Source organism: Podarcis filfolensis (genome assembly GCF_964270895.1).
Source record: "Podarcis filfolensis genome assembly, chromosome: 3".
Classification (NCBI taxonomy): Eukaryota; Metazoa; Chordata; class Lepidosauria; order Squamata; family Lacertidae; genus Podarcis; species Podarcis filfolensis.
Window position 1 is genome coordinate 79,286,050 of NC_139606.1, and position 25,231 is coordinate 79,311,280.

Sequence of the window (25,231 nt, forward strand, 5' to 3'; positions counted from 1 at the left end):
ACACTTTTAATGGAATGCACTAACCTAATAAAGTGTTATATTTTGGCAGGTACTGCAGTTTTCATTTGAAGGGAGTTGCACTGTTTTTACAGCTTTGGGAATTACATTCTTTAGCTGCTTTGTACATAAATTATTCTATTCAAAAGTGTGTCAAACAGATGATGCAACAGCTGCAAAGCTACCAATAGAATCCACATAATTCAGAACTTTAACTCCACATTCTGTGGGTGTAACCCAGTCTGGAAAGAACAGTTTCTCTGCCTGCCAATATCTGAGCTAAAATATTATCAATGAAATTATTAAAATATGAAAACACCCCCACAGAATATGCCTGTGGTTGGGGGTTAGAAACAGCAGTTACCCCACTCCCAACACAAATACACAAGATCAAAAGTCCACAAGTCTTGAAGACAGATGACTTAGTGTCAAGCAGCTGCTCCTATTACTTTGGAGCATTTGGTCCAGCAGCAGCAGCAGCATTTAGGTCCCTCACCAAAGATCAAGTTCTACCCAGCCTTGAAACATGTGAAGTAGGCTAAGCTAAATGTTACTGTAAATGGCTACAGCTAAATGGCTGTATGAAAATTTGATTTTGGGTCTCCATAATCCTAGTCCAGCACTCTATGCTTTATAGGCAATGGCCCGAGTCACTGATGATTGCTTATGCTCTTGTCTGGAGATACCTACAATTATAGTCAGGAGAGTACCTTTGCTCATGACTGAGCAAAGCTAGCAAGCAAGCAAGCTGTCTTCACTCCTGCCCTAGGTAACAAATGGAGAAGACAGCTTGTCTCTAGCCCTACAGCAGTCAGGGGCAAACATAAAAGCATGGCGATATCTAAATAAAAATAGGTAAACTGTTACCCACAGAGTATTCTGGGTATATTTGACTGCTTCTAATAATGACCCATAAACTGACTACCCTTCAGTTTGACTGGTGTGCAGCCCTTGCTGGTAATGACTAGCTTCAACAAAACTTACACAATTGCAGATCTGTTCCAATTTGAATCACATGCCAGTACAACTATCTAGAAAGGCAGGAGTGAGGGGGAAACATGTTTATGAGTTTTTATTATATTAGGCAATATTTAGCTGATGCAAGTACTGAGTAAGAATGCATATTTCTTTTACGAAGTAGTTCAGAAAAAGACTCTTCTCAAGGCAAATTTTAACACTAGCCCATTTCTTGAATTGTAACGCACACCGAGAGCATATGAGAACACACCCGACATCTGTTTTGAGGTATCTGGTTTTTTTCAATTATAGTTGACATCTCCTTTTGTTTACTGCTCTCATGACAAAGACTTCATCATTGACCAATTATTTAAATGTATCCCATTTCATCTCTTAAGACCAACTCAAAGCCTATTGCATTCTCAGCTCTGCCTAAATTATTCAAGACCTGTTTTTTAAAAGCCTTAATTGGTAGATCTGCATCTTGAGATAAATGAAAGTGAACATAAAAGGAAGAGGCACCTAAGACTTAGACCTGATACATGCATACACATTATTTGGGATTTAGGGACCAATAGGCCAAGGGATTGCAGTTAATCCCACTACCCAACCTGGTCAGCTAGTTGCTAATTCATGCACTGCCTTAATTCAGTTCTGTGGTATGCATGTGTGTTACTATTACCAAAACAAGTATACATAGAAAGGGGGAGATAGAAATGGTAAGGATGCATGATCTTGCAAACTCATTATAACTGCCTAAATTCATCATGCTTCTCTCGGGCCTTGATGTCAATTTTTTGAAATAAAGATCATGCTCAATTTGAAAACTAATTTTAGTTCATGGATAATCTCTGATCACTTCTTCAAAGCAGAATTTGGTACTTGCACAAGCAGATAGGAAACTTAAAATAATACTGTTCATAACTATGTAAATTCTAGTTATGCAACACAGATTTGTTACTTATTATTAGCTTGTTTGCCAAATAATTTATATCTATCTAAATAAAAAAAGTATCAATATTAATCACCAGCAAAATCTCACATACCCTGTTAGTTTGCCATTACGAATATTTTTCACCTTGTAGGCTGATATGAGTTCACAGTATATCCAACTTTCCCCGATTTACCTTACCTGATATACTTATCTCAATAATACTGAAAACACCTTAGAATGGATATCACTTTCATCAGTAATACATCTGTATTTCCCTGCTCAAGTTCGTAAGGTCAAGATTATGTCTTTAATTCTTTTCATCCACTTATATGCTACTGCATCTAAAGGTAATCAGATTACTGCATGCACGTTGTGCCATCAGCTTTCTTCCAATTGCCCAAGGTACATTTCCACCTGATCTCTCATTGACAGGACTAGATTATGTTTCTTCTATCAAATTAAACAAATATACAGGGATTTTCATAACTTAATTTCTTTTGCACCAAATGCATGTATCCACTAATATTCCTCAGTAATATAGGAACAGTGTTTTTGAATTTATTTTGAGGTTCTTTTCTTTCATTTCCCTTCCAGTTTATCTGATATGCATTGGCCTCAATCCACCTGACGCAGATTTATTTGGGTTTTTTTAATTCCCACACCAAGTACCCTGGACAGTATGGACAAACAATCTATAATTGAGATGATGCACCAGCCACCCCATAGCACCTACTTCTACACTGCCTTGGTCTGAAGATGTGGCTCTTACATAACCCTTGAAGTCCTAACAATTATTCTCCTGAAGCGTCACCCACTCCTGCTCCACATTAATGCATGAGTGTGTAACTGAAGAATAGAATACGGGCGCTTAAGAAATTGCAAACAGCTCTCACAGGGGAGGCAGAACCACGGGAAGATCTGCCAGTCTTATCAAGGCTTCAGATGATTCCAAGCCTTTGTTCAGACACCTTCTCAAGAACAGCCAGCAGGGCCCACTGGGAGCTGCCCAGGGTCCTGATTTACCTTACCTTATCCCAACTATGATTAGTATTCTTTACTTCTTTCTCTGAAGGCCCCAAGACCAAGAAGAACAGGATAATCAGGCATCAAAACCCTTCTCACGTTGTAGGTGTAGAACCCCAATGCTTAACTGAACCAGACACATCTGATACCCCATGTCATGTTTTCTTGGCTTTGGCCCAGATACAAGCTTCGAGAGCTTGTAATACTCACCTCAAGGAAGTGCTGAGCACTGCAGCCCTGCTCCCCAATAAATCTACTGTGGGGTTAACTCCTCCTCCACCAGCAGTTTTCTTTTGCAAGCACAGTCTATTTGCCCAAAATGCTTCACCTGGCCAAATATCTGTGAGGCTTGCAAATAATCTGTGACTGTTCAATGTGTGTGTCTAAGATCAAATTCTCAAAGCTCAGAAATCAGCCAAGACATCCCAATTTTGAAGAATATTACTCAGATTTCAAAGCTGATCTAATCTCAAATTTGAACACCTGAATTTAAAAAAAAAATGTGAGGAAGGTGTTTTACCAAGTGATATATCATTGTATTATAGATGTTGTAGTCTGTTGGGTTGAGCAAAAGACACCCTTTTTTTCTATGTTCTGGTCATTGCTTCACCTACAAAGCATGGGATATGATTAATAAATAGGTTTCCTTTATGCCTACCAATAAGCCTTCTAGCTAGTATTCATAATAAACTAATTGAAGAAGGTACTCAAGCTTAAAGGGTCAGACCATTAAGCAGAAGCTTAAGCAACTATTTTACAGTCTGATTTGAGCCAGAGACACAAAACTTCTTTATTGTCCCCCATACAAGACCACCAGAATTAGAAAGGAAGTCCAGACCACAATTACATCAACTCAAAAGCAGAAACTATGTTTAACTGCTGATGCCCCCCTCCCTTCTTCTTTACAAACAAAAGATTGCTGCCCTCTTTGCCAACATCCCAGAACTTTCCCTAAACAGTGGCTGTTTCTGGAACCAGGACCCTAAATTCTGATATTTATCTGAAAGCATTTCTGACCACATAGGAATGGTGTGTTTCTTGGAGGTCCTCAAATATAATAAAAATGATGTGAAACAAAATTAAAAATCAGTCCCACCAGTGATGCAGGACAGAAAATTTCTCAAGCTGTTTTTAATATTCTTTTAATGCTGTAACCCACGCTGGGACCTTAGAGTGAAGAGCAGGTAATAAATAAATAAATCCCTGTACTTTCTTTTCACATGGAAATTTTTCTATTTCACAAATTCATTAACAGAGAACAGATGCCAACTGTGAATAGGATATTAGATGTCTGACTTTCAAACTTTCAAAGTTTTTAGGTTTGTTTACTAAATATAAGTAAAATGAAACATGCTAAGTGACGCACATAGAACAGTATGCTTAAGAAATTAAAATCTGGTATTTCTGCTGAATTTTAAATGAAGGTAATGTATTTACTTGAATTTAAAATTTGCCTTATAACTACCTTAAAGAAAATATTAATACGACACTAATGAATGAAATTACAATATGTCCATTTATAAACATAATTTTAAATTTGCTTTTTTCAAAATATCAAAATAATTGCAAACACAGCAGTGGCACTCACATCATGGTTTTCCTTATACCCACTCTTTAAATGGTTAATTTGCAGGATGCCATAACGCTATTTTCTAGTATCTAACCAAATGATACCATTCCGGTTGCAAAATAGCCATCAACAATGAAGAATACATTTAATAGAAGGCATTATCTGTGCCTTAAGTTCTCTCTTCAAACTGTATAATCAATTTTTTGGCTAATACAAAAAAAAATCAGAAATATTTTTACAAATATATTTACCCAAAGATAATCATTCTTCCTAGTAGGAGACAGTTCCTACTGAAAGACAGTTCTTACACTGAATGAAGTTTTTTTGGCAGCTAGACTATAAGCCTGAATTGATCACACTGCAAAATCAATATAGCAGTTTATTGGAATGAACAGACAAGGTTATATCGAAAGTTGTTAAGTCGGCAATGAATGGACCATTAATGTAACACAGCTATAGAAGATGAAAATAATTGAAAGCATGTTGAATGCGATCATAAAACCATTCTAAGAAGGCCATCACCTGTGCACAAGACCTGAATCACAGGTTGTGCAACTGTTATGACAGGGAATATTTATCAACTACTTGATAACTACTGAGGGAGAAATGTAAATGATATATACTCCTAGAAGATAAATAGTGTGACTTGTGGGTAGATGAGAACATGAAGGCAACAGCTTTGAAAGAGAATATATTGTGTAATATCAGCATTTTTATGAAAAATAGCTCATAAGTGGCAGGTTTCAGGGAGTGGCCTCTTTTTAGGGTCTATTTCTTTGTAATGAGAACAGGCTAAAGACTGATAGTGTCTTGGCTTGTTTGTTGAGAGATATATAACCAGCAAAGTTGAAGTAAGTAATCTATTAAGCAGGTAGTACAACCACTCATTATTTGGATTCCCAAAAAGCGACAGTTGTCACACACATATATGGACATGGACACATACACACACGCAGAGGTTTAGCTAATTCTGGCAGTGAATTCTTTCTGCTCAAATTCAAGCTACAATAAACTTTCTCTGAACCTCTCATTATCCAAAGGGTATGATATTGCAAAGACTGGAAAGAGAAGATATGGTAAAGCTTGGATATATATTTCTAGCTATTACTCTCTTTATTGTGTACAACATATGCAAAACCACAGTAATACAGTGGTACCTCAGGTTACATGCGCTTCAGGTTACAGACTCCGCTAACCCAGAAATAGTGCTTCAGGTTAAGAACTTTGCTTCAGGATAAGAACAGAAATCGTGCTCCAGTGGCGCAGCGGCAGCAGGAGGCCCCATTTGCTAAAGTGATGCTTCCGGTTAAGAACAGTTTCAGGTCAAGAATGGACCTCCGGAACGAATTAAGTACTTAACCTGAGGTACCACTGTAGGTACATTCACAGTAAGACAAAATGTGTAACATGAAGAAAATATGGTAAGGGAGAATTCTGTGTTAGGGATCGTTAAGAAAGGGTTTGAAAACTACACTGCCAAAATTGTAATACAAAAAGGTCCCATTTTACAAACAGTGCATTACCCGGAGATTGTTCATTGGCAGGTGTTGCATAAAACTATAGTAAAAAAGGGAAACCATGATGTGATCACCTGCTCCCTTATATTCCAGGCCAATCACTGTGGTCTTTGTGTGAGTCACTGTTGGTGGTCCTCTATGGCTCATGCTCACCAGGAGCTGTGTGCTCAGTGATATGGGACCATTTCTATGGAACTCCCTCCCAGCTAAAATCAGATGAGACACCACTCATTTGAACTTTCAGTCCTTGGTGAAGATTTCAACAGGCATTTTTTTCTGATTTCATGGTTAATTTTAATTGATTTTATCTTTATCATATAATCTGTAACATCACTGTACATCACTTAGACACTTAGGGTGTTGGTATATAAATTGTTGAAATAAAATAAAACAAGTAACTCCAAACCATGGAATTAAGAGCTGCTTGTCTGTTCAGCATTCCCATCTCTGGCTACAGTGATCTCAAGAGGCAAAGCAATGACCATTACCATTTGTTTATCACAAATTATGCCTTGCTATAATATCTGGCCGAATAATAATAATAAAACCCTGGAAACAACTGCCTAGGCAGATGTGTTTCAGCAGGAGAAATTCTTCTTCTGAGGCTGTTTTTGACATGCAGGTCTGGACTAATTTTGATTTGATTTCTTCAAGCTCTCTAATTTTGTTGGAGTCTTGAAGTTTTATCAGAGTGCTGGTAACATTTATGAAGAGCTAATATAGCACAGTGATTGCAAGCATGAGCTATGACCTGGGAAGTCCCAGCTCAAATTTCAGCTCAACTATGAATTCACTGGGTAGGGGTGAGCATAACAGCAAGCCTTCTGGATCAAACCAAAAGACCCATAAACTGCAGTATCATGTTTTCCACAGAGGCCAAGCAGATGCTCCATGAAATACAGAAGAAATGCATGAAACAACAGCCACTCCCCCATTCTTGTTTCTCAGCATCTGGTATTCAGTGGCAAAATACCTTTGAATATGGAAATCTTAAGAATAACACTCAAAATCAGATTGTAATATACTAATGTCAGTAGTATGTATACCTTACAGGATTGTAGTAAGCAGGGTGGGGGGTTTGCTTGTTTTAAAAAGACTTTAATATTTCAATTATTTTCAGTGGGTGGGATTCAACTAATGAGTCCCATCAGCGGAAATCATCCACCTTCCTCGCTCCCTGAAACTGGCTCAAGTGGGATCTTGAGAACTCATGGAACAGCACACGGGGGGGGGGGGGGGATTGGTCTGTCAGGCAAGCCAAAATGCTTGTCCTGACGGAATGAGAACGTTAGAACAACACTGAATTCCTCCAGTATTTTCTTTTTAAAAAGAGAAGTTTAAAAGGGAATTAGTATTTAATACACATATATATCAAACAATAAACATAAAAGTGAATCATGAATCATAGCTATCTATTAAACACCATGTTAACAGTGAGAGAACCATGTGGGGATCTGACTTCTAAGATTATAAATGACACTATAATTAATGTATTATATTTATAACTGTAGGCTTCTTATAGGACTGAGAGACTAGAAAATCACCAGTGTCCAGGGTCCAAGAGACACCATCCTGTATCTTACTAAAACCACTGTTTGGGGATGATAATGGGCTAGATGAGGACCAATAAAGTGAAGCTGGATGCAAACAAGGCAGAGGTTCTGTTGGTGAGGAGCTGACAAGTTCCTCTGATTGGTAGACTGGCTGTTCTAGATGAGAATGCACTCCCCTTGAAACATCTGCATAGTCTGGGAGTATTTCTGGATCCATCTTTGTCACTGGGCGCTCAAGGGGCCAGATGGACCTCCAACAACAATGATTCTTGGACCGGGAAAGTCTTGCCACAGGGATTCATGCCCTGGTAAACTCATGCCTTTTAGTGTCATATATTACACCTATAATCTGTGATCTGCATGCCACCCATTCATTTTTGAGTCACATATAAGGTGCTGTGATTTACTTTTAAAACCCTAAATGGCTTGGAGGACAAATACTTGTCAGAAGAGTTTTGTCTTTCCTGGCATTTGCCAGTCTTGCTATCTGAGGGTGATCTTAGGTTCTGACAATGGGTAAAGTCTAAGGGTGGGTGATTTCTCAGCTGTAGTACCCTGCCTGTGGAATTTCCTGCCTTTGCAAGCCTCTTTTGCTTTCTATGACCCTCCAAGGTTTGAGCAACTCAGTTACTGGCAAACATATTTTCTAACCACCTCACCCCTCTATGACACTAGGAAAGCTTCAACAGCGGCTTCATCATCAACACTGCAAACAAACCTTTGGGTATAGTCTAAATTACTAATACACAGTACAGATTCTTAGTTTTAAGTACTTGTTCATTGAAAGGCAAATGTAAGATCTGTCACTCAAAACACATTAATACTCAAGCACTGGGCCTTGATTTGAGCCAATCAGAACCTACTTACAAGTACAAAATGCTATTTACCACAAACGTATATTAAGAATAGTACAGTGGTACCTCGGGTTAAGTACTTAATTCGTTCCGGAGGTCCGTACTTAACCTGAAACTATTCTTAACCTGAAGCACCACTTTAGCTAATGGGGCCTCCTGCTGCCGCCGCGCCGCCAGAGCACGATTTCTGTTCTCATCCTGAAGCAAAGTTCTTAACCTGAAGCACTATTTTTGGGTTAGCGGAGTCTGTAACCTGAAGCGTATGTAACCCGAGGTACCACTGTAATAGTTGTGATAGTCATGAAGGTAGAATTTAAAAAAGGGATACAGATATCAGCCTTTTTAGTGTGGAGCTGCTCTCTACCATTCTCTCGAGACAAAAATGGGAATATGTAAAGTCACACAGGCATTTAAATAAAAGAAGTACAGCAGAGACAATGAGATAAGGTTAATATATAAAGTGTAAAGGAAAGGGAGGAAAGAAAATGACAACATTGTTTGTGCACATTGTAGGAAATTAGGGAGCTCCAGATCTCAAAACAGAACAAGAGCTTCAAAATAATTTAGCTAAAACAAAGATTTATGCTAATTACACTATCTTTACAGACATTCTCTCTACTCAAAAAACAGGAGACTTTATGAACTATGAGACCTTTTAAAGTTCCATGAAGATGAAGTATTCTAAAGTAAGAGACTACTAGTAAGAAAGTGAAGCAGCTGCTATTCTATCAGCACCCATGGTACAAATTATTCAACCACTGTTGAATTTTGTTGCTGGACCACATACACCAGTCTGGCCAGAGTGTCCAAAACAACAACCAAGTTGTTTAACAGATGTATATAAATAATCTTATGTTAAATATAATTCATTGCCCTAGAATACCCTTTTCAAGTGCAGAGTAGTACCAATGTGATACACCAGATCGGCACAATCCTAGTCATAGTTTAGGAACTTGGGTGCATTGCTTCAAATAAATATTTTATTAAGAATATCTTTTGCACTTAATGAATGTGAAAACAACTGAATCCAAGGGATTCCATTTTAGATAACACATTGTCTGGTTGCTCTGAAGTTCTGTTTTGTTTTTATCAGCATATTGTACTTGCTTTGGTTATACACAATATTGTTGGAAGCACTTGCTTAAAATTTGTTTAAAAGCTAACAAGTAGCTCAAATAGCAACTTATTTACAATGCAATGACTGCATGCAAGCATCATATTCTGAATAGTTACAGCCCATTTTTAACGTATTTAACAATTTCCTGATCAGAGGCTGAAGCAACATCATGCCTGATCCTGGAGACTAACTAGATTAAGTGAATCATAAATGCACCAGAACACAATTTTGAGCAGAAACACTCCTCTTCCCTTCCCCCATTTCTAGCATCAGGCTCCAAGTAATGAGTGGATGAGATCACAAAAGAAGGCTCATCTGTAGAGCTGTCATATGGTTTTCAGTCCAGTCAGCTTCCTCTTTCACAAAATACTGGATATTTGAAAACCAGGCTAAGATTTTTATTGCCTTTGTAACCAATCCATTTCACTTCCAAGAAAGCTGCTATGACTACACATATCTCACTCATGCACAAAATGAATGACTTGCAATGATGCCTTCCACAAAAGGCCGTTACTTTCCCGGTCTGTGTAGTTTTCGAGAAGCCATATGCATTTCCCTAGGGATCCTTTTCATACACAGAAGACCACAACGGAAACGAATTCACAAAACAATTATCAGAAGGAACATCAGCAGAAGGGAGGGGGGGGGAGAAAATGTGCATAGAAATGTAAATCCATGCCTCGTTTTAGATAAAGGCTGCTTACAATCAGAGCTGCATGCCAGGCTGAAAAACAGAAGCTTCAAATTATTATTATTATTACTAATAATTATTAGTATTAGTATTACTACTACTACTATTGCACACACCCGCCTTTTCTATTTATCGGCCAGATGGTTTTTGTCGTTGTTGTCGTTTCCTAAACGAGGGCCCGTAAAACGAATCGGAAGCAAATGGACAGATGAGAATCCACAGTGGAAAGGGAGGGAGGGGGGAGAGAGAGAAAGAAGGAAACCGATCCCAGAAGAAAACGCACAAAGCAAAGAAGCTGCACTCACGCCCCTTCTAGACATGTTTTCCACGCAGAAGCGTATGCGAGCTGACGAGAGGAGAACGGGCTCGAAGCCTCCACCCCACTGGAGAGAGCGCCCGGGGGGAAGGTTTGTTATCTTGGAGGAGGAAGGGGAGGAAAGAGGAAACGGTGGTTTTAGCAGCTCCATCTGTATCCAATCTGGGCCATTGCAACCCCCACCCCTCGCCTCCGTGCAGCAGCAGCCGCAGCCTTCTCTGTGGAGTCCCAGAGGGACAATGCTCAGCGGGCAGGAATAGCAGAAAGCCCCCGACGGGAAACGTAGCATTGGAAGAAGCGCCAGTGTCACTGAGGGGCATGCGAGGCACCCGCCTCCCCTGGAGGAGGAGGGCGAGGGCAGCAGGCGGAGCGGGAGGCATACAATGCGCCGCATTTAGGGCTCCATCCCCGGCCGGGGGAAGGGAAGGCGCCGCGGCGCTCGGGCGGAGGGGTCCCCCCGCCCGCAGCATCACTCACCCCGCTTGGGAAAGGCAAAAGCGCTGGCTCACAGGCCCACCATCTTCTCCACAGAGAGGAGGACGAGGAGGGGAAGGGCGCTCGCAGACTCCCCGCCTCTCAGTGCCGCTCTGGCTGTGTAAGCAACCGCTCGAACGTTATTCCCAGCATATAGCGGCTAACGGCGCGGAACAGGGGGAAGCTATTGCGCAGGCGCCGCCTCAGCTTGCCAGCGCGGGGGGAGAGAGAGAGCGAGCGAGAGAGGAGGGGGGAGGGGAAATGAAAAGAATGGATTTGCAGCGCCCCAGCACGGAACCACTGCGCATGCGCGCTTCCCAGCGAGCAGGCTCGCACTGCGCAGGCGTCCTGCTCCAGACAATGGGGAGCAGAGGTGATGATAATAATAATAATAATTAATAATAATAGTCTCCTCTCCATTGGGAAATAGAAATGTAGAGTTTGGAGGATACGTTAATGGGACGAGAAACATCATATTTTGTCCTATGCCATCGCTGCACACGCCTTGCTTCTGTGGTGGGCGTGAGCGAAGAGTAAAAAACGCGCCCGAGAGCGCGGTTGGGTTGAGGGGGAGGGATGTATTGTGCGCACGACCTCAAATGAGGATGAACGCACCTATTGTGGTACCGCTGGCAGCCGCAGACGTATTGTTCTACGTTGTTGTGGTACGAAACAACTACAACTCCCAGAAGCAACTGCGGCGAAGCCTTGTGGGCGTAACGCCATAGTAATGGCGCGTTGCATGCCGGGCAGGGGGCCTGGAACGCTTTCTGCCTCTTTAGCGCCGCGCGAGGCGGCGGGGCTTCCCGTCTGCCTCAGGGGGAGATGTCGTTGCCGCCTGTCGCCAGCTTCGTGGCCGGCCTGGGCAGCGCCTCCTCGCCCTCCTCCTCCGTCACCAAGCGGGTCCTAGAAAAAGACCGTTGCTTGGTTGTCTAGCAACGAGCTTCCTCGTGAGAGGCGTCGGAAGCGCGCCGCTCCCTATCCTGGGAGTTGTAGTCCCTCCGCGGTCAGCGTTCCCATACTGTTGAGCGGTAGTAGGAGCAAGGCTGGACTACAGCGACCGAGAGCCACCGGGGAAAGCCTAGAAAAAGGTTTACCTCACACGCCTCCTAATGCAGGAGTCTGTCGGGGCCACGGAAAGAGCGGCGGCTTGTAGCCCGAGACCCGCCTGGGGAAGCTCGCCGAGTTACTCTGCCTCCATGAGGGAGGCCGGAGGGGAGTCGGGCTTGGCGGAGTCTCTGGAGCGGTGTCAGCAAAGCCTGCACGGTGAGAGAGCGAGAGGCGGGAAGGCAGGTTGGGCTCGCGGGTCCTCCTTTCAGACCCCCCCCCCCATGAATTCCTGTCGCCCCCCTCAGTGCTGCTCAGCACCCACAGGTGCGCCTTGCAGCGCTTCGGGGATGCGTCTCTAGAAATGTGCACCAAGCCAAGCCCGTGGTGGCCCTCTGTGGGGCAGATTTCTGCAGGCGTGGTGGGGTGTGCCGCTTTCCACTTCACGCAGAACTGTGTGCATCAGGCTGAAAAGTAGCGGATTCTCCAAAACTGCAACTGCCAGCTGTCGGGTATTTGGTCTGCCTTGGGTTCACTGGTGCATTTTGTTTTTTGTTTTGTGTTTAATCGCGGTGACACCTCTTCCCACTCTGTATACCCCATATCCTGACCCTTCTGCCCTTATGTGAGACTCTCCCATGTCCTAAAGGCTCCTTAAAGGCTCTTCAGGGTCTCCCTTCTGATAAATGCCTTTTTATTGAGAAAGATGATTGAGCTGGTGGTTGCTGTGCAAGTTGCATCAACTCTTCAATGAAACTGATTTTCTCAATCCTTTTTTGGCCTGGCTTTGACACAGAAAGTTCAGTAGAAGGTGTGTGACCTGCTGATTCTCCTGAACCTCTGTGCTGCTTTTGATACCACTGACAATGGTGGCCTATATAGGCTGACCAGATTGGGAATTGGGAGGCAACAAGTGGTGGTGGTTCCCTTCAGAAGTTTTGCTCCTGCTTGGATGATTTCAGTAGATGGACTGCAAGTGGGAGGCAACTGCTTGACTTCATTATATTAATGTTGTCGCCCCCTCCCTGCCCCACACACTATTTAACATCTAAATTCAACCACTGAATGTGGTCATTTGTACCATCTGTACAGTATGACATCATCTCTGTTTGTTCTCTTTATCACACCCAAGTGATGTATGGGAAGTATTGAATGTTTGGAACCAAAAGTCAACCAGGAAGGTGGTGTTCAAGCTGTTTGGATAGTGTTGCACTTCCCCTAAAAGAGTGGTCCCAAACTATTTCCCCCACGGACCACTTGAAAAACATCTGAAGGTTTTTCCCTGTATGTTATAGCAGTTGTAATGTCCTATGTTAGATACAGTAGGATTTTAAACCGTATTGTTGTATGCTACTCCAATTTATGAGCAGTATGAGATTCCAGGGTCCGTGTCTTTATGATATATGGTTTATTTACACACATACACAACCTGAGCCTATGAAGCAGGGGTTCAGAGCACCCTAAAAGGGCTTTGCTTCTGTCATAGCTGTGGCTTTAGATTCAAACAGAAATCAAGAATTGCGTTTGGGAACCCTTGCTGTAAAAGAGCAGGTTTACTACTTAGGGTACCAGTAGATCCACTGTTTTAACTGGAGATGCCAATGGCATCTGTGGTACACCAACTTTGCTTGGTGCATCAGTTGTGATCCTTTCTTGTAACCTCTTCACTGAACTATCACAATGCAATTATGCAAGGCTAACTGGAACTGACTTTGAGGAACATACTGTGCTGATGCTTAAATAGCTGTGCTGGTAACTGGTCCCATTATTTAAAAGTTCATACTATTACCCATAAACTCTTAAATGGCTTGAAGGGCTGCCTTTTTTGACATGAGCTTGCCTTAATATTTTGTTCATTAGCAAAAACTTCCTGCCATCTAAAGTTAGGTGGATGATGACTGGCGGGGAGGATATGTTTTGTTGTGGTGACTTCTATTTGCAATGCTGTCCCTAGGGAAGCTCACCTAATACCATCTTTGATGTCTGTGATGATTTTTTTAAAAATCTGCCCAGGCCTTTTAGTATGTTGTAAAGTAAGTGTCAGTACTATCTTTATAGCACCATTGAATTTTATTGCTGTTTCTGTGCTTTCAATGTTTTTATGTGGAATTTTTGTTGTATTTATTGTTCTTAAATTGAATACCCCAACTGGAGTCTTGCACTGATAGGTAGTCTATAAATTAAGTTTTAAAAAGTGTTCAATGTTCACCCTTTGAGCACTTTCACCAGATCTGCTATGCTTCTGGGGTGACCGTTTTTCAAAAGATTTGGAAATGGCAGTTCATTCATTTTGTTTTTAGGCAAAAGTTCATCTAATTAAGCTACAGGAACATGAGGTTGTAAAAAAGTGATAACGCTAACTTAGAACGAGGTACTTGGCAAGGCCGCCTGCTATGTCCAATGCTGTTTGCACTCTTTCTGGAATCCATAGCTAATCTCATATGAAATAATAATCACATATCTTAGTATCAAGTATGGCAATGAAGAGTTCAAAACTGCACTTTATGCTGATGACAGCAGTGATGGAATTTTCATTCACTGCCTTTGTGAGTGTTTTTAGCACCCTCAGTGAATCCAATTATAAGTAACCCCAACCGAAAAAAGCAAACATTTTCTTATACAAGCAGAAAACAAAGTCATGCAGAATAGACACTCAGAAGTACCTAAGACATACCACCAACAAGAAAATAAGTTTCTTTTTTTTGCAAGTGCACAGCACAACTGTTGGAGGCTGCTCCTCAGGTCTGGCACTGCGATTATTGATTTCCTGTTCCAATTCCCACTTGTTCCTGCAACACTGCTAATGACTTCCACAGTAGAGGAACCACTGGGGCTTGCAGATGAGATGGATGCAAGTCAGACAGGTGGGCAGTAGATTGGCTATATTATGCCAGTTTGGTATTATATAGGTTGGGTATCTAGCAAGCCAGAGTTAGGGGGGCTAGCTGTCAGTTGAACTGTGTGATGTTGATGCACATTTTATGAAGCAGCCAGCCACCCATATTCCTGAGTCCTTTGGAATATTGAGCTGCTGATTTTAAACTAGAGTGGCTCCCTAAGCATAATTTGGCTGTTGTTGCAGAGCCATGTAAGATGCATATATGACACTTTGCACACATACCCAAAAAAAGGGGGGGGGGAGAATACCTTTTAAAAAAATAACAAAGATTCATAGTTGCCACTGGTGCATTAGCAAACATCTTTGTGGACACCTACCTGTGCTGTAATCCTATATCTCCTTAGCAGAACTCAGTTGGAATTATTTCTGAGTAGATATTCTTAAAATTTGCATTGCATAAAATGCTGAAGTACTTTGAATTTTAATCCTCTGCACTAACCAAACTCAGTTGAACTCAGTCTTCCTTCAGCATATAGGCACAAAACTAGTTTTTACCATTAGAATATTTCTTCCCAACTCTATAGGGTTGCCATATTTCAAAAAGTACAAACCAGGACGTTGTTGAGCTTTTTCTAGGAAGACTCCCAAGGTGGGATTTCTCTGTTTACTTGCCGAAGATCCAGGACATACCATGTTTAGAGTAAGAGAAGGAAGGCAAGTTTATAACTGTTTTGTGGGGGAAATGAAGTATATTTATAATATACTTGTGTAATAAAATACAAAAAAAGTAAACCCACTTATTTTCCTAATCATATTATAAGCTATTTAAGCAATATATACATCCTGTATAGTTGTATATTACTATTGGAAATAAGCTTTTTTTATTCTAATATTTTTCTCTTCCTTAGTTGTTTGTGTTGGTTTCTTCAGTGGTTGTTGTATTTAAGTATTAACTTTGCTAATTTCCTTAGGGTTCTAATGGTCAGTCTCATTACATATGTTCGAACATCAAGGAATGTCTATATAATTATGATTATAATGCTGCTGTTCACAGACCGCGCTACTAAAAGCTACGCTCAATTGAAGTATGCCTTCGGTGAAAAAGATCTGGCAATGGGAGAAGGTGCTCAGTTATTTTCTAATACAGATCCTAATGAGAGTGAGAATAAAGCTTGGCAGGAGCTACAGCACAACCATGCAGGTTTGAAACTTACATTTTTGGGTTTTGTTTCCATTTACAATGGCACGATTTATAATTTACCTTGCCGATTTTTTACAGTAAATCAACTTAAAACTTTATTACGACAACAAGAAGAAAAAGAGACTGAAACATCCCCATCGAGGAGGAGGAGAATGTCACCCACAGTAAGCATTATCCTCTTTTTTCTTTTTAAGGAAACAAATAATTACATGCCTGATGGCAAAGTATCTATAGAAGTAGCATTTATGCTGTCACACTTGGTGAATCACATAGACGTTCCACAAGGCATTAATGGGCTAGTTAAATGTGTTTATTAAAGATGTAAACTTTTAAATTCATTGCTGTCTAGCTTTACTTCAGCCCCATAAATCTGGCCAAATGTATGCAACATGCGCAGAGCCCAGCAGCAGGAAATATATGGAAAGCAAGTGATCTGTATTTACTGTTATTATAATATGTGAATAGAACACCAACTAAAGTCTGATGGTGTTCAAGGCAGAGGTGATGGAGTTCTGAGCTGCTCATGAGAGCCTTTTCATGCAGTTAAAGATCTGAGAGCCCATTCTAGTGTGTGTGTAATTATTATGTTATATATTATATTATTTGCTCAGGGGGTAGAGGCTGTTTGTAAAATGTCGTTTGCAGGTTGTTTAGAAGAATACTTAGACCTAATTTTTGCTCCATTGGAGCAATACTCAGCCTATCAACAGCAAGTAGACCATGTTGTCCCAAAGCCGGAAGTCTCTCAACAAGAATTGCTTCCATCTTGTCTGGATTCACTTGCAACATATTAACCTTTATCTATCACCTGAGAGAAGGAAGCCTGCTTGTATAAAAGTATTAATATCTGAGGAACAAAGTGCTAGGTAAAATGAAACTAAATTCAACAAATGAACGCTAGTGCTGGCATACTCTCTGTTTTAAGAGCTTATCCTAAGAGTAAAGTATTTATGATCTTCTAAGCACTCTTAATGAGCACAGAAGAAAATCTGGCTTTGATTCAATAATCTTACTAGATATCAGTTGCAGATAACACTTAATGTAAGTTATTTAATTTTAAAGCATTTGTTCAACATAAACATTGCTGGAGAGGGTCTTGCTTATAAATGCTTACTGTGCCTAACTGATTTATTTCCTGCAGAGAACATCTAATGCTACAGATCAAAATTTGCCTGCCCTTTGTGATCTCATTTCTATCATTAATGACCAGTCACAATACATTAACCACTTAGAAGCTGAAGTCAAGTTTTGCAAGGTATTGTACATTGTGCTTAACCTACTTACTACTTGTTCTGTCATGTGGATTACATTGTGTATATTCAGAATTGAAACAAAACATATCACCACAAGATAGATTATGCCATCTATTTCCTGTTGGTTAGAAGCAGACCTCAACCAAAAGATACAATTTATCTTCAGTCAAACATATCTTCAATAGGAACTAAACACATAGAAAAAAGGACTGTGAGCATTATGTGACAAGATGCTGGTACATTTCTGTTCTTCAGCCTCTTTAGTTGCATCCTTATCATGCTAATTGCATATCCAATTGCACACTTGCCCCACAGCACACATGTACTTGCAACCACATATTCCTCAGTTGCACACACGCCATATACATGCCTGTCACTATGTTCACATTTAACACTTGCAAACTCGCTGGCCTTCTCCAGATGACCCATGAGCATTTATCCTGATTTGCTTGCACAACTCTTATGTGGAGGTTAGACTACATCAAGCCTGTTTGTTTGTTTGTTTGCAGGGCAGTTATACAGCAAGGAGCATTCATCCTGCATTCATCCTGATTTGCTGGTGGGAAAATCATATGTTGAGCCCAAACTTTTCAGTGCATTCCCTGACACTTTCCAAGCCAAAAAAGTCTGTTTCTTTTTTTAAAGTGGATCTGTTACGTTTAGGCAACAGAGTGCTTTAATAATAATAATAATAATAATAATAATAATAATAATAATAATAATAATAATAATAATATCATCTTTATTGTCATTGCCCCCTCTCAGGGACAATGAAATTACTTGACTGCTCCATAAAAACACTAATTAAAACAATACAATATAGTACAGCAAGGAAGATTAGATGACTTTCAAAGTCCAGGCTTCCCATTCAGGGCCGAGATCGCTCTGGAGAAGAAGCTGTTCTTAAGACGGCTCGTTCTTGTCTTCATCGTCCTGTATCTCCGTCCCGACGGCAGGAGCTCGAAGAGACAGTGACCAGGATGCGATGGATCTTTTACTATGTCCAGTGCCTTCCTATGGCACCTTGTGGCATAAATCTGCTCTAAGGTGGAGAGTGGGCAGCCAACAATGCTCTCTGCTGCCTTAACAACTCTGCACAACCCCATCCTGTCCTGGGTAGTACAGCTTCCGTACCACACACATAAGCCATGAGTGAGCACGCTCTCAATGGCACAGTGATAGAAGGCAAGCAGCAGTTTCTGCGGAAGATGGTTTTTCCTTAGAATTCTCAAAAAGTACAGTCTCTGCTGCGCCTTCTTCACAAGCCCCCTTGTGTTAACACTCCAGGACAGATCCTCTTGTAATTCAATGCCCAAAAATCTGAACGTTCTTACCCTCTCCACACAGACCCCATCAATCAAAAGTGGCTGGATATTGCTCTTCTGTCTCCTGAAGTCCACCACAAGCTCCTTTGTCTTCCTTGTATTTATGAGCAAGTTGTTAGCTCTGCACCACTCTGTCAGCCGCTCCACCTCATCTCTATAATCCGTTTCACCCTCCCTTTCAGGGATGAGCCCAATCACGGTTGTGTCATCTGCAAATTTGACAACCCTATTACTAGGGTGAGCAGCGACACAATCGTACGTGTAGAGAATATAAAGGAGCGGACTGAGTACGCATCCCTGTGGTGTTCCTATGTTAGTCTTAAGCATATTAGAGGTATAAGGGCCCAACCGAACCCTCTGGGGGCGGTCTGACAGAAAGTCCAGTATCCACCCACAAAGTGATAACGGAAGCCCCAGATCTTCCAGTTTAGACATCAGACGTTGTGGTAGAATGGTATTAAATGCCGAGCTGAAATCTAAAAATCCACGTTAATTATTCTGGCCTAAATCTCTAGTATGAGGTTGAATCCCTGATGCAAAATACTGACAGTCTGGAGGTGGCCAGTGAGTCACTGAAGTAGACATGTTTTCTTTGCAGGTTGCTCTTATTATTTCTTGACCTTTTGACTAAGATGAAGTTAGTGTAATTTGCTCTTGTGAGTCTTTGCCTCTTATTCTCTGCTCAGCACTAAATAAGACATGCTTCTTCAGGTTATATTCATGACTTCTAAGGGTTTACTGATTTTGAGCTCTGGATACAGAAGGTTCTGTAAAGCTACCTAAGCACTGCCAGAGTAACTTCAGATAATAGAAATATGCATACTACAGTTTTAAGGAATGCAAAGTATCTACGCCTGGGCTGTTCTTGTTTTCAACATACTTTTTTTTATTGTGCTGCAGTCTGGTAGTTCAGAATAATCCTTTATATTCCAGGAAATGCTCTTCTGGTGTAGAAACCTTCCATCCATGTGGGAATTAGCCTCATAAGTGACTGAAATGTCTGACATTTGATAAACAATGCTCTCCCCAAGCAAAAACATGTTTCTTCACTATGTATTTAATCAGATTTTATGCAAAAGTGGACATTAATCTTTTATGCTACAGTCAAGGGGACCGGAACAGATTTGAGAAGAGCATTTCATTGCCGCGTTTAAAACAATTTCATTACCATCCTTTTTACAGTATACATATTTGACTTTATAGGAGGATTTATCTGAACTGAAATCTCAAATATGTACAGTTGTGCTTGAAAATGAGAAACTCCATGATAAACTGGAAGTAACAGCAGAGCACACTTTGAGAGAACAAACCCTTCTGGATGCCTCAGTAAGTTTTCTGGAATTTATATATGTCAGTTTATATTGATTATATACAGCTGTACTTCAGTAACAAATCTTTAAAATATATGGAACTTGAAAATACAAAAAAAAAGTATAATATGCAATAGCCACACAGGTTATTTTACTACAGTCATAGCTCGTGTTGCGTTCCGCTCTTGTTACGGACTTTCAGCTTACGAACGTGACAAACCCGGAAGTGTTTACTGTGCAGTTTAGTGTGCAGAAGAGGCACTCTAGTTGCGGACTTTTCAGGGTGCGAACGGCACCCCGAAACGGATTAAGTCTGCAACTAGAGGTACCACTGTATTTGTATTTGTCATGATCTGGTATGCACAGTGTTTTTATTCTTTTTACATAGAAGTGATATGCACTGAAAATAAAAGTGACTTTTGCTAGCCATAGGTGAGTGCTAAATTAAACCCACCCACCCCAATCACCCTTTGTTCTTTCTAGCTATACTTTTTCTGACTTAGAAGCAGAAGCACATAATTTTCCTTCCGATCATTGCACAAGCTGGATGTAATTTCAATTGTTTGGCTTTTCTGCCCCATCTCCCCAATACAGTCCTGAACAATTTCTTCTGGAAATCACGCAACCTTTAAAAAAAGACATGGGATATGTTGCCAGGGTGGGTTGCAGTAGAAGAGGGCAGCTTGTGGAAGTGTACTACTTGCATAATATTTAAATGCAACACAACGCTATTAACATGCCCTTTGTGTAACTTCATAGGATATCCCATTTTCATATACTGCGTAATGTTTTTGTTTGATGTATGTATAGATATGAAATGGGCACAGACACTGAAAAGCTATTGTTCCTGTTTCAGGGAAATACACAAAATGCCGGTGGTGATGATTCTCATGTTTGTGAAACTGCCAAATCGTCTCATATCAATGAGCAGGCTACAGCAGCTACATTTCTGGTCGATAAATGGCAGCTAGAACTGGTCAGTGCCTATTAGAAACCCACTGAACTATTCATATGGCATTATTTTATTTACTCTTCTGGAAAAGGAAATTACTTAAATGTCATCACAGAGAATTATGGATAAAACAAATACTTTTAAAGTGACCAACATAATACAGTTGGATCCACAGCTTGCAGAAGGGAGCTGGCAGAAGCTGATATTTCTGTCTCCTCCTTCCCCAAGCATCTCCCCAAAGCCTGAGGTTTGAAGACCCTGCTCACTTGTGTAGACGGTTGCTTGGAGGCTGAGGAGGAAAGTCAGAATGTCGGAATTCCAAAAATCTGTTGGAAGCTTGCAAACAGTGCCCAAGAGAACAGAGGGAGGGAAAGTTAGCTTCTGACAGTCACTTTCTTTGGATCTTTCTCTCAAACTAATCAATAACATGGAATGTGACTTTTGAGTTGGAGAGAACTGTTCCTCTGTATACAACTGGAGAGTTTCCTTTCTGGATCTGTTCAATGTCCTTCAAATTCAGCATTCTGGTCTCTGGCAGGGGCTGATCAGATGTGCCTAGAAACCTCACAGACATGATGCTTGTCCTCCATACTGAGTAACCAAGATACAGGGAGGAATTCAACATTGTGCATCTTCTGATCAGTCCATCAGTGCAAGCATTTTAAGTTAATTGATTTAACTATTTGCCAACTGTTGCTTGATAGAATGTTTTAGCAAAGTAATAATAATAATAATAATAATAATAATAATAATAATAATAATTTTTATTTATACCCTGCCCTCCCCAGCCAGGAGCGGGCTCAGGGCGGCTAACAACCAATAATAAAAACAAGTTGATTGAAATACAACTTAAAAAACAAAATTAAAATACAAGTAGTAGTATCTTTAATAAAATCAAAGATGTTAACACATGAAATTTATTTCCACATTACTTCAGGCATGTTACACGGCCCCTTCTGACAGTGTCTCGCCCCACCCCGCAGTCTCCCCCTTCTTTCTATTTTTTGTAGTGCCCAAGGCTACAAAACAATTGCATTGTTACTATTTTTGTCATATTTTTATTACGCTTGTTTTAAGATGATGATGATAATAATGATAATAATAATTAATAGTAATATTTATATCCCGCCCTCCCCAGCCGAAGCTGGGCTCAGGGCGGCTAACAACAATAAAATAATCCAACATTCTAAAAGCATTTCATTATAAAAATTAATTAAAATCAAATTGATGGCAACCGTTAAGCAAAATTCTGTGCAGATTGCCAGAGGAGGGAGTCAGGCTGCGCCCTGACCAAAGGCCTGGTGGAACAGCTCTGTCTTGCAGGCCCTGCGGAAAGATGTCAGGTCCCACAGGGCCCTAGTCTCTTGTGACAGAGCGTTCCACCAGATTGGAGCCGCAGCCGAGAAAGCCCTGGCTCTAGTTGAGGCCAGCCTAACCTCTCTGAGGCCTGGGACCTTCAGGATGTTTTTATTTGCAGACCGTAAATTCCTCTGTGGGACATACCAGGAGAGGCGGTCCCATAAGTACGAGGGTCCTAGGCTGTATAGGGCTTTAAAGGTTAAAACCAGCACCTTAAACCTGATCCTGTACTCCACCAGGAGCCAGTGCAGCTGGTATAGTACTGGATGAATGTGATCTCGCAGCGAAGACCCTATAAGGAGTCTTGCCGCGGCATTCTGCACCTGCTGGAGTTTCTGGGTCAGTCTCAAGGGCAGCCCCACGTAGAGCGAGTTACAATAATCCAATCTGGAGGTGACTGTCGCGTGGATCACTTGTTACTTACAACAAAGATCTGTTGTTACTGTAGCTTCCTCCAGTATTCCTTATTTTTTACTATCATGGGTCTCCTCGGTTACTTTGGTTTTAATATGCCTTTTAGCAAATGGTTCATTTAGAGCCTATTTTTCTGTTTGTGTGATTGGTATGTCAGCTCCCACTCATTCCATTATGACCCTCATGAATATTCATTGCTATACTGCAATTTGCTGCCCACACCCATTTATAGGGCTGCATAGAATGTATGTGTTCTGTGTTGTTTTCTCCTTCCCATAGTCATTCCTCCCTACCATCTTTACCTTTTTCTATTGTGGGCATGCATGCATGCAGGAAATACTTGTGTGTGCACTTGACAGGAAGGGAGGTCATGCCAGGTAGAATGGACAGATCCATTTCTGTAGTGACCCCATGGCTATTACTGTGTAAGCTCCTTACTATGATGCAATACAAACTCACTCCTCCTTGCTAGTTTTGGTAGGTGGGCTCTAAAAAATGTTTTTGCTATAGGGTCTAATAGGTTGTAGCCTCTGTTTTTAATCCTGTAGTGTTATGACTGCCTGTGATATATTGATTTGAAATGTTTTTACTAATATTCTGTTATTGTCCTTGTGTTGTTTATATATGTTATATGGTCTTAAATGCTGTAGGTCATGGTAGGAAAATACTATATTTTGAATGGCTGTTAATGTATACAAAATTCATTATAATTTTATTAAATTTAAAAAATAGGTCTTTATTATTATGATCAGATTTCTTGACATGTCTCTTACTTGTAGTTAAATAAGCCACTGTATTTATTTTGTTTTAAAGGAAAATCTAAAATGTCTCTATCAAGAACAGACAGAAGCACTTGAAGCTCAGGTTCTTTCCCTAAGGTAAAAAAAAAAATCTTTTCACTTCAGATTGGTATCTGCCACCTGAATGAATTTTGTTTTGTTTTGCCTCATTATAACTATCCAAAGTTTAGCATAATAAAACAATTTTTTTCCATCTCTGCCGTGCTAAGCAGCTGGTCCCTTACCTTTCTCACCCTGATCTTGCCACAGTGATCCATGCGACAGACAGGCTTGATTGTTGTAATTTGCTCAACGCGGGGCTGCCCTTGAAACTGACCCAGAAACTCCAGCGGGCGCCGAATGCCACGGTGAGGCTCCTTATGGGGCTCTTGCCACGGGATGATATCCATCCAGTGCTATACCAGCTGCACTGTCTCCCGTTGGAGTACAGGGTCAGGTTTAAGGTGCTGGTTTTAACCTTTAAAGCCCTATGCAGCCTAGGACCCTCGTACTTATTGGACCGCCTCTCCTGGTATGCCCCATGGAGGACCTTACGGTCCGCAAACAAAAACATCTTGGAGGCCCCATGCCTCAAGGAGGTTAGACTGGCCTTGACTAGGGCCTTTTTGGCCCTGGCCCCGGCCTGGTGGAACACTCTGTCGCAAGAGACCAGGGCCCTGCAGGATTTGACATCTTTCCACAGGGCCTGCAAGACAGAGCTGTTCCCCCAGGCCTTTGGCCCAGTCTGGACCCCCCCTTTTTTTTGTTATAAGACCCAGTATGTAAGTGGCCTACCTAACCCTTTGCACTGGCTCATGTAAGACCAGCACAAACAGTTGGGCCTGGTGAGCACTCAGATAAGGGGAACTCTGCTTCTGTCTTTCTGCCATATTGATGGTCTTTTATCCAGCCTTGTTTCTTGCTTATGGTGTTGTATGTCATTTCCTTTCTAGAAAAGAGTTATCAGAGTCTCAAAAAAAGTGTGAAGATCTGAGTGGAAGATTAAAGCATCAGCATTTGCTCAGTGCAGCAAGTAGTTCCATCAGAGTTGGTGGCCTTTGCCTACAATGTGCACAGCACGAAGCTGTTCTTTCCCAGACACATTCAAATGTCCACATGCAAACCATTGAAAGGCTAACAAAGTAAGTAGTGGGATAGTTAAATCCTGAATTAAAATAAATTATTGCAAGGTGATTTTTAACAGCATTTAAGTCATGATTTGGGTGTCATTTGCTGTGAGGTTCTGCACAAACTCCATTAAGTGCAAAATCCATTTTCTCCAAGGTCACCTTCCTTTCCACCTCTCTCACAACAGTGTGCTTTAGTTGTTTTTGCTGAAGTCTCGGAGGAGACTTCATGAAGAGAAATTGAAAACTTTGGATAGAATATCGACAAAACACGTTTCATGGGTGTTTCTCTTCCTTCTTAGCCCTCTACAAAACCATGTTCCTTGAAGCATAACATAATTGTGCTTTTATTTCTGTGTGGCCAGGTAACTTTTATAGCAAAAGCAGGAGAATTCACTTCAGTACTTTGTTTATGTTGTGTATTGCTTTGCATTTGACTTGAAACCCATTTCCAGGACTTCAAACCCCTGTTGTGCTTATCAGTCATAAAGCTAGTACGAAAAGGATTTTAGAAAGGTTGCTGGTGAGTTACTTCAGATATCTCTGCTCCACTCTGGGAATGCTGAGCCATTCAGGCTGCCAGACTCTCTCCATCATATTTGTGCGTCTAGGTTTTTATGGT

The 25,231-nt window shown here is 41.1% G+C and overlaps 2 protein-coding genes across 39 annotated transcripts in view; one reads left to right on the forward strand and one right to left on the reverse strand.

Moving 5' to 3' along the window:
- The window catches only part of CEP170 (centrosomal protein 170), a 74,463-nt gene extending 62,704 nt beyond the window's left edge, over positions 1–11,759 (reverse strand). For 20 of the 34 annotated variants that reach the window (XM_083604216.1, XM_083604215.1, XM_083604205.1 and 17 more), the window contains exon 1: positions 11,007–11,137. The gene's annotated coding sequence lies outside the window, so the exon portion shown is untranslated. Of the gene's footprint in view, positions 1–10,518; positions 10,763–11,006; positions 11,285–11,618 lie in introns of those variants that run through there. The other 14 variants (XM_083604219.1, XM_083604218.1, XM_083604217.1 and 11 more) reach the window with 4 other exon arrangements.
- The window catches only part of SDCCAG8 (SHH signaling and ciliogenesis regulator SDCCAG8), a gene marked incomplete at its 5' end in the record, with an annotated part of 94,311 nt that continues 79,912 nt past the window's right edge, over positions 10,833–25,231 (forward strand). For 4 of the 5 annotated variants that reach the window (XM_083604262.1, XM_083604265.1, XM_083604266.1 and 1 more), the window contains 8 exons: positions 10,833–11,376; positions 15,944–16,090; positions 16,169–16,254; positions 17,232–17,345; positions 19,872–19,994; positions 20,835–20,954; positions 23,517–23,581; positions 24,436–24,624. In XM_083604262.1, coding sequence (XP_083460388.1) covers positions 10,848–11,376; positions 15,944–16,090; positions 16,169–16,254; positions 17,232–17,345; positions 19,872–19,994; positions 20,835–20,954; positions 23,517–23,581; positions 24,436–24,624 — 1,373 coding nt within the window. Of the gene's footprint in view, positions 11,377–12,115; positions 12,270–15,943; positions 16,091–16,168; positions 16,255–17,231; positions 17,346–19,871; positions 19,995–20,834; positions 20,955–23,516; positions 23,582–24,435; positions 24,625–25,231 lie in introns of those variants that run through there. The other variant, XM_083604263.1, reaches the window with a different exon arrangement.